The following is a 9,661-nucleotide window of genomic DNA, read 5'->3' as shown; positions in this document are numbered from 1 at the left end:
CAGGAGCATCTGCACTAATGGAATAGGGCTTTGATTCACGTCTAAGAGAGGCACCTGCCAGAGAAATTGGACACACAAAACAACTGGGTGTCACTGACTTGGGTCTGGGTGCTCATCTCTAGTTATGGTGATGAGTATTTGTGCTTGCACAAAGGTGAATGCACCTAACTCAAAGTGTGTCCCCAGCATCCTTACTGAGAATAGGCGTGTTTGGGGGTTGTCCTGTGTGGAAAAACTGCAGAGGAACTGAGACTGGGGATAAGTGAGCCTGCTCCACTTTGACCTTTGTATACATTCCTTTCCATACTGTATTTAAACAAGCCTCAATTTGGGACCCCAGCACTTGCAGTCAACTACAACTATTACTGGTGCATGCCAAGGTTGTCTTTCAGCATGCTTAGCTGTGGCCATAAGGATTGCTGCCAAGGGGGCCTGTGTCACTGGCAATATGAGTTGTAACATCAGTATCCCCCCTGGTTTTGTGGCCTATTTCTGAAAGTTCTAATGGAATGAAAGAGTAAAACATGGGATGGGTTCTGAGTCAGCTGGTAAAAGCGTGGACACTGGAGGAAGAGGTCTGGGCTGTTCAATAGCTGAAAGAACTGAATTCTGCAGACTTGGGACCTTCTCTTTCTCTCCATCTTGGCTATCACAAGTAAAGGAGTTGGGGCAGCCCAAGGGAGGGTGGGCATCATTGTCTTCCTCCAGCTGTAGCAGGTGAGGAGTGAGGCAGCTTGAAGGGAGAAGGATTAATCTCAGTGCTCACAGTCCCTGTGCACATCTTAACTAAACCCTGTTGGTTTGTGTGTTCCAGTAATGAATCAAATGGCCACACAGTCTCGGCAAATTCATCTCTTTTATCCTCGCTTATGAATAAGGTAAGAGCCATCCATCAAACGCCTTTCATTCCCCCCACCACGAGAAATTAAAGCCGCGATAGCGGGGAGGGGGGGAGATGCGTTTGTTTTTTAATGTTTTGCCTCTAATAAGATGAGTTTGTACCATTTAAATTTTGAGACCATTTTTCATCGGGTATAATTTCAGAGCCACTGCTTACGAATTAATTTAATGAACTGGCTGAAGAAATATATTGCAGCCTCTGACACCTTTTTTTTTCTTCATCCTTTCAAGACAGAGGAGGATCTGAAAGAGTAGTTTTTTAATTATTTTTTCCCCCCATTTTTATTTCCAGAACCTGGCAACTTCTCTCTCTCTTTTTATAGTCCCTCATTTGGTTTATTTACTTAAAAACATTTTTTTTCCTTGGGGGAAGGGGAGGAGAAACATTTGTTTTTATGAACGAGAAGAAAAAAAATTAGAAGTTTTGAACCAAAATCATCAATTTCTGTCTCTCTGCTGTGAGTAATGGTGTCCAACAGAGCCCCCTTCACCACGTTCTAGAATATTTATTTTAGATAATGCACCGTTTCTTTTTCCGTACTTTTTCCTTAAATTATACATCATCTCAAATATATATTTCCCTTTCACATGATAAATTCTACTGTACCAAGATTAATTTTGCTGTTGTATACAACTGCCGTGGAGATGAGGGCAGCCTTTGAGCCATGCTTTAATATTCTACTGTGTGATGGGTTTTACAGGCATAACTATTGCCATCCCCTTGGCTCTGGGCATTACGTGTACCAAGGCCATATAACCCTCAAGAGAGGGCAGAGTGACTTTGCCTAGCAGTCTCTTCTTCCTTTCTCTCTTATTTGATCACTCTTTTTTCTCTGTGTTATTTAATTTCTGCATTTATCCTTATGTCACTATTCTCCTCCATTGGCTCTCTGTCATAGTGGGGCGCTCTGTTATACTGGGGGTTTGATATTCCCTTCTAATCTCAATTTCTTATTCATTCTTGCACATTGTCCCTTTAGAGATTCCAAATACACAGCTCTTCTTCTAGTGAGTAAATCTATTTAGTAAATCTGCTGACTGGGGTCCCAAGTCATTCTGAAGACCCCAGCTCAGGGAAATACTCTTTCAATAGCTACTTCACTTGAAAATCTCCAGGAGAATAGGAGATTTAAGTTTATGCTTAGAAATAAGGGTTTATTTGTGTGCAGCCCTGCATAGAATTCTTTATGTTGTGCAAAGGAAGTGTAGCACAGGTACAAAATAAGAATTCTTCAGGTTTGTTCCTTTTTCAAAGAAGGAATGGGATTAACTGATGACATAAACCGGGGAACAATAGAGCCCACTAATTTGAAGGAGCCTATTCCAAGACTAAGGACTGCAGAATCAAGCTCAGTGTGTTCAGGAGCACATCACACTTGCTTCTTCCTCTTGCTGCACACAGTTTCTGTTTGTGGAGGAATCCTTCACAATTCATGTAGGAAAAAAAAGCCCTTTACAGATATTGAATGCCCAACGAGCTCCAGTGGAAACAGACAACCTGAATTTCTGACTCCAGCCATAAAGAGTTGCAGTCTCCACACAGCAGCAGGGGCTTTACCTTCAGGGGGCATTAAGAGAGCCTCAAATAGCCAGGGTTCCTGTAGCCTATTGCTGTTTATTTAGGGGGCTGTCAGGCTTAATTAACTGGTATTTATAAAGGGCTTTGAGATCTTCAAGTGGGTGGAGTTTATGATGCAAGTGTTGGGCCCCATCCTGCATTTTATTCATGCTGTGAAATTCACTGTTATTACTGGAGGTAACTGAGAGTGCAACAAAGCAAGAAAGGGTCTGGGAAATCGTGCATTAACTCAGACAGATTTTCTCTGAACTTCTTTTTGAGTAACTTCTTGTTTCTATCCTGCACGTCATACACCTGGACCTCAAAACCTCTCTGTGTAGAATCTATCTGAAGCCTTTCACACAATGCAAGTTGTGAGTCCTGCTTTGTGGAGGATATGTCCATTAGGACAAAGAGACGTAATTCTGTTATTGAACTTAGCAAGAATTTTCCAGGAATTTAAGTGGAACCGGAATTTTTTCCCAGTTGAATGAGGTTTTTCCTCCCACACTCCCAAACATACCCGATAGTCACTTCAAAGAAGGAGACATCCTTATGGCTGGAATAAGTTGACTAAACAAACAAGACCTTAGTAGTTCTGTCACTAGCTCTGTGCTAAGAGACCAGCATTTTGTAGGAGCTACACAGAGCTATTAATGTTGAAGCCTGCACAACTTTTCCATACTCAGACAGGGTATGTCTCTCTTCACCTCAGTTTATCCATGTATGAAATAGACAGGATGCTTCATAACTTCACACAAGAGCCATGAATATTAGATGGGCACTTGAGTACTTCATAATAGTTGGGTAGAGGATGCACAGGAGTGAGATGTTACTAAGTTCTGCTGATGCAGTTGAGGCAGCCAGTGCAGACTTCTTGTCTTCTCAGTCTTTGACAACCCAGCTTGCCATGGGTCCGTCCTGGGGGTATCCAGAGTGGCAGTGTCCATGACTGTGTGCTGGGCTTGATGCAGTGTCTGTCTTCTTGTTCCAGATGTCCAAGACCAGTGCCAGCCTTGGCAACCTGCTGAAAATTAAGAAAGAAGGAGATGGCAGCCAAGCTGGGGCTGGAGAACCAACACAGTACTTGGGCAAGGCAGTGAAGGCACTTGTTCAGGAGAAGCTCTCTGAGCCATGGAAGATGTACCTGCGCCGGTAAGGAAAGCATGGAACTGGGAATAGAGGAAAGGGAAAATTACTTCCTTTGCAAAGTGGCTTGTTAGTTCACACTTGACTGAAGAGTTCTCTTGAATTTAAAGGCCTGATTCTGTGATATGATGATCACCTTCTGGAGTGCATTCGGTCCTCAGTCCCGGCCATCTGCAGTAGGTGTTAATGTCCTGTCAGAAATACACATAAGAGTTATTTTACAAAGGATCTTGAGAACCAGCTACGGGCACGGATCTCCACATGGTATCATTGGCCTGGGCTGCTTCGTGGGCTCCTCTTTGTGTCCCCAGCCTGCAAGTCCAGGGGACCCATGTCAGCTTGCTCTTGGCACTGAACTTCTGTTGGACCATGTCGAGTTGCTACACACAGATCACAGAAGCCTTATGTTTGCTGTTGCATTTCCTCTGATCACAGGAGTAGGCCACTGAAACAAAATCAGGAGTATAAAGAGTATGGGAACTGGGATGGTTTCTGCTGGTTTTGTTGTAGACAGGGAGGCTTGAAAGGAAAATGGAACAGATACAAAACTCACCCACACACAGACACATGCACATACATGCCCAGACAGACACATGCTTTGAGCATACACAGATACACCCAGGCAGACACATATGGGTTTGTGCTCTGACACAGACTGTTGCCTACAAATGCCTGTGGACACTTTATAAATCCCAGACTTTAATGGAGAAGACTAGAAACCTTTCTGGTCCGTCTGCCCCTGGCCAGTGTGAGATACTTCCCTGCAGTCCATTTGCATTTTGTCCAGCCTAATTGTAATTATGCCAAGCAATGTGGCTATTTTCTTGTCTCTGGGAGCATTATTCTACCACATAGTAACTCTCGCTGTCACGATTTTTTCATGGAATGCTGCCTGAATTTCCCTCTCTGTAATCTTGTTGCAGTTCTTCTGGTTCTATTCCCTCGAACCACAGCAGATAATTCCTCTCTGCAACTGGAGTTCACCCCCTTCAGATAGTCACACACTTTTAGCATCCCATTTAACCAAGCTTATTTACTTCCTTTAATCTGACTTTGTAAATTAGTCCCTTCAGCCTGCTGATCGTGTCATTGCTGTTGGCATTGTTGCTGTGCCCTGAACGGGTGCAGACCCAGACTGCCCGTCCTCCATCACCACACCAGACCTAACAAGCTTTCTGCCCCCGTAGATGCAGCTCACAATTGTGCTACCTTGTTTGCATCTATACTGCATAATGTATATGTATCATGTTTACCATCCACTGTTACACGGGATTGCTTTTAATGCTCTCATGAGTCCCCCCTGCATAAAACCACCCCCACCCCCAGATGTATTAGCTGTGTGCTTCCAGACAGAACTCTTGTATTCTCTACCTTCCTCCTCGTCTTGCGAGGCCTCTCAGCGTGATTTTTCTCCTCTTCCACTGGTGTTGCCAACTCCTCCCAGTTTAGTATCTTCTGTGAATTTCATTAACACGCTGTTTACTCCTTCTCCTAGATTACTAATGAAGATGTTAAATAAGCTCAGACCTAACCCAAGTCAGGCGCTCGCGGGATACCTCCTCCCAGCTCAGTGCTGTTTGTCATTAGCCTTTGTTTACGGTCCTTCAGCCGGTTTGCAATCCATGAGGTAGCATTCACATCCAGGCCAATTTGAATTAATTCTAAGCATATGCAAGACTGTTATCAAAATGCTTTACTAAAATCGAAATATATTGCATCCCTTCATCCACTAATTTTGTAATTCTATCAAAAAAAGCAATTAGATTTGTCTGGCAAGATTTATTCTTTATAATCCTGATGCTGTTTATTGCTCATGGTTCCTTTATCCTCTAGATGTTTAATGATTTTCTCCTCCCTCTTAATATTTGTTCCATTACTTTACTGGAAGGAGAAGTTAAGGCTAGAGGTATGATAACTGCCAAAGATCACTTGTCCTTTTTTTTCCCATGAAAGAATCAGTATCTAGATTTTTTTTATTATTCTTTTTTTTCTTTTTATTTCAACTTCCCAATAACTCCCTCTTCTCTATGGCTTAAAAAACAGCAAACAGTAAAGCAATCAGTTTGGGAGTTAATTTCCACTGGACTTCAGGACATACATCATCCAGACTGGCTGATTTGTGCATATTTATATTTTCCAACCAGTCCTTTTATCTGCTGTTCTAGAAGGTCTTCACTTTATCCTTAATTGTCTGCTTTGTCTTTAGTTTTCCTGTCCAGAGCAAATTTTATAAAGCAACCATTTTTGACCTCCCATTTTTATTGGGCTTTCCTGTTAAGCACAAGATCTCTTGTCCTTGATAAAACCACCCTTCAGCTTGCAGTAACTTGGTTTCTTACCTTTTACCACACCTTTACTTACCTTCACCTTCTCCCTAGAAGCCTTAACTGAGTGCATGTATTCTATATCCACTGACCTTCCTTCTCCAGCACAAGGTTTTCTTCCTTTTCCTTTACTCTCAAACTGGTAGGAGGCCCCTCCTGGGACCACACAGGCTGCTGTTTGTTTCTTGCTTTCCTGCTCATCAGAGCAATTGTAGTTTGTTGTATCTTAATTATACAAGATTCCCCTGTTAAGTTTCAGATCCTTCCTGCCAGTGTTTTTCACTTGATTTCTAGATTCCCTGTGATTCTGGAGTTTCCTGAAATCACGGGGATTTGTGCTACTCTTAGTAAGTCCAGAGAATCTCAGCAGTGGCTGAGCAGTGAAACCATGTTTAGTTGGTTTTGCCCTCTTGCCCATTTCCTCCATGACGACGAGAGGGGTATCTTAGCTGATGGCTTTTTCTCTGGTGTTTGCCTTGCAGGGTTGTTTCTTATGTATTTCAGGGATTGTGCTTTTCACTGTATATGCATCCTAGGCTGTAATTGTTATATAGGTGATACTTTATCTCTTCATCTATGTAATACTCTGCTGTTTCAAGGCAGGGGGTGGATGGATTCTGGATCTAGATCCGCTTGAACCACTGCTGTTTCTTCCCTTTTGCTAGTGCCAGTAAATTGAGAAAGAAAAGCAAACAAGATCTGTAATGTTACAGCAGTGTCCTTTTGATCTGGATTACCTTTACTAACCTGTGATCATTCTCAGAGCCTTGGCTTTTGTACATAGGTGCTCCAGAACACATAATGGTTTTCAGGTTTTGTTTCAGAGTCGTTCTGCATTTTGCTCCCACTAAAATGGGAGTTTCTTGGTCAAGTTCAATTGGAGAGAAATTAGTTTCTTGTTCTGCGTGTTCAGATCTGTAAAACAGGCACTAATGAAGCAACAGCACCAGTGCTGCATATGCCACAAGGACAGTGACATTAGAAAACACAGTGGTAGTAGAGCTGAAAACCAGTGTTCCAGCACTGCTTCTCAGCAGGGCCCTTCCCTAAGATGCTTGTTTGCTTTGGGCAGGTTTGGTACCAAGGACTTCTGCGATGCGCAGTGCGACTTTCTCCATAAGGTGCACTTCCATTGTGTGGTGGAGGAATGTGGGGCCCTCTTCAGCACCCTGGATGGAGCCATCAAGCACGCCAAGTAAGTAGCAGAGTCTTGGGAAACCTTGGGAAAACTCTACATCCCACACGCTGCAGGACAAGAGAGACCTTCCTGAGTAACTGTTCAAGAGCAGGAACATGGGCAGTCCTAAGGGCAGCAATTTGGGCACCCATGTGCTTCCTGTGTAAATGTGCTCAGCTAAAAGTTTTGCAGAACACTATGTTCTCTTTAAATTTGTTTCACAATAAATGTGTTCAACTTGTGAAAAAGTGTTGGCAAGGCTGAGAATTGGACATTTGTGTTCTTCCATAGCCTACTTGACAGACCATGTGTTCAAGGAGACCCAGATTTCTCACAGCACACATATATACCATCCAAAAAAATATATGGGAGGAGGAGGAGCCTGTAAACCCAACCATTGTCACTGGATATAGAATTCTTGTGGAGTAGACATCTCCCCATCACTGCAGTGTAGAAAGCATTTTATTGTTCATCTTGTCGTGACAGATCTCTTCTAACAAGTTTTCCCTGGCCTTTCATTTATATGGTTTTGTTTAAGAGGTTCAAAGCATGTGGATAAAGATCTTGAAATGCAGCAGTCAAACTGTCCAGCCCAACAGCAACCTCCTCCTCACCTTGCCACGTTCTTGTATTGTAAACCCTTTGTCGTTTCACATCGTTTTGGAAAGCAGCAGCCAGCCCAGAGTGTGGTAGCCAGGCATGTAGGTTAGAGGAGACAGCCTGTGTTACAGAGGCTGGACAGCATGCTCAGAACTCTAGATGGCTCTTGGGTGAAGAATGAATTTAAGATACCCTCCCACTGTGACAGTGAGGGGACTAGCAAAGGAAGGGTGGGATATTGGGAATTCTCCCCTTTGTAAATTTCCACAGAGCATGATCTGCAGTTCAAGACCACACCAAGTTCCTTTTAAAGGCAATGGAAGATTTGCCCAAATAAAGAGGGAGTAAGGCCTTCAGCAGCTGCGATGTGGATGATTCTGGAGGGGTTTAAAGGGAAGGAGATGATGTAAATTTTAAGACAGAAGAGTCTGTTAGCCCAGTTGGTCTCTGGTGTTGGATAGATCCCTGTGGTTCACAAAAACTTATGGCTTCACAACAGCTGTGGGAAGCTGCCCTCAGAGGCATATTGATCTCACTGACTGCAGAGCTTCTTGTGTCTGATTTCAGCATGGTTTTGCACCTTTCTGTCTCCACCCCTCTTAATAAATTCCCTTCTCTTCACAGACAGTCTAAGAGGCCTCTATATATTTCCACAAAGTTTGCTGAGCCCCTTTTAGGATTTCATCTCAGCCAATTTGTTTGCAGACTCCTACCACACTCCTGTTTATGTTTAATTGAGTTCAATGCAATGGCCAAGAATTTATGTCCACGTTACTGTGTCTCTTTGCAGTTTTCACTTCCGAACTGAGGGTGGAACTGTGAAAAGTAACTCCGAGTCTCCCTTCTCAACCACTGCTGAGAATAAGGCTTCACTGGCCCCTTCATCACCATCTGCTACTTCTGTCACCATGGCAAGCGCTCCAGCCCTCGACGTGCCCACTCCAAGTCCAGCCACCGTGCCCTCTGCCCCCACACTACTAGCTTGGAAGCAGCTGGCTTCAGCTATACCCCAGATGCCTCAGATCCCAGCATCAGTGCCTAACCTGGCAACGTCACCCTTGGCAACGACTTCCCTGGAGAACGCCAAGCCTCAGGTCAAACCCGGATTTCTCCAGTTCCAGGAGAAGTAAGTTGTAGATGCTGCTTATGTCCTCTCCAGCCTTGCAATCCCCTCTGTACCACTTCTCAGAGCTGTAGTGTTACATCTCTATTCACCCACTGAGACACCTTCTGTCTTCCTGGGCTTTCTCTCACAGAAAATTTACTTGTACAAAGTCTAGAAAATACCTTCAGTTTTCCTAGGAGAAAGAGCAGGATCAATGAGTACTTTTAGGTATGAATTTAGAGGAGAAATAAATTTGCTGACATATCACTGATCCTTCTTTATGCCTCAGAAGAGGTGTACAGAAATACATGTGTTTTTATAGTATTTTTGACACTGAAAGCCACAGAGGAAGCACAGCATCTTTAAAGTTTTCAGTATGAAAACCTGAGTAGCCCAACTCCAGATCTTGCTGCAGGGATTCACTGTGAGCTTCTGTAGTTGAGCAAAATTCGGGGGCAATGGAGTGCTCGGTCATGCAAAGGTGATGTGTTACTGCAGCAAAGTACACAGAACTAAGGGTAGATATTTACAGATAGCTGAAAAGGAAGGTTGATGGATTTCTCCTGGATTTGTCCCCAGTAAGCTCTTCCTGGGAATGCCAACTGGAACTCAGTGTAATAGAGCTTCATTGATTTTTTTCAGTGAAGAAGACTTGGGGGGTCAGATAGTGGAGGGGGAACAAGTGGTTGGGCTCTGCTTGTCAGGAAGGAGTCTCTCAGCAGCTCAGGGAATAGGGAGCAATTCTCTCTCACTTCAAATCTCTCCAAGTTTTGCTGTCCTGGCTGAACTTCTGCACAAGTGTAATGAGTCTCTTTAAATCCTGTGCCTCTGGTTTTGTAGTGTTGGTT

General features: G+C 43.6%; 1 protein-coding gene across 1 annotated transcript in view; it reads left to right on the top strand.

The window, feature by feature from the left end:
- CASZ1 (castor zinc finger 1) overlaps nucleotides 1–8,838 on the top strand; it is a 33,950-nt gene extending 25,112 nt beyond the window's left edge. Inside the window, exons 10-13 of the mRNA XM_010012277.1 lie at nucleotides 815–878; nucleotides 3,453–3,613; nucleotides 7,004–7,126; nucleotides 8,499–8,838. Coding sequence (XP_010010579.1) covers nucleotides 815–878; nucleotides 3,453–3,613; nucleotides 7,004–7,126; nucleotides 8,499–8,838 — 688 coding nt within the window. The remainder of the gene's footprint in view (nucleotides 1–814; nucleotides 879–3,452; nucleotides 3,614–7,003; nucleotides 7,127–8,498) is intronic.
- The last annotated feature ends 823 nt before the right edge of the window (nucleotides 8,839–9,661 follow it).

This window comes from Nestor notabilis, unplaced genomic scaffold, assembly GCF_000696875.1.
Source record: "Nestor notabilis isolate BGI_N333 unplaced genomic scaffold, ASM69687v1 scaffold24593, whole genome shotgun sequence".
Taxonomy (NCBI): Eukaryota; Metazoa; Chordata; class Aves; order Psittaciformes; family Psittacidae; genus Nestor; species Nestor notabilis.
Note: the sequence above shows the minus strand (reverse complement) of the source record. Positions and strands in the feature narration are given on the sequence as shown.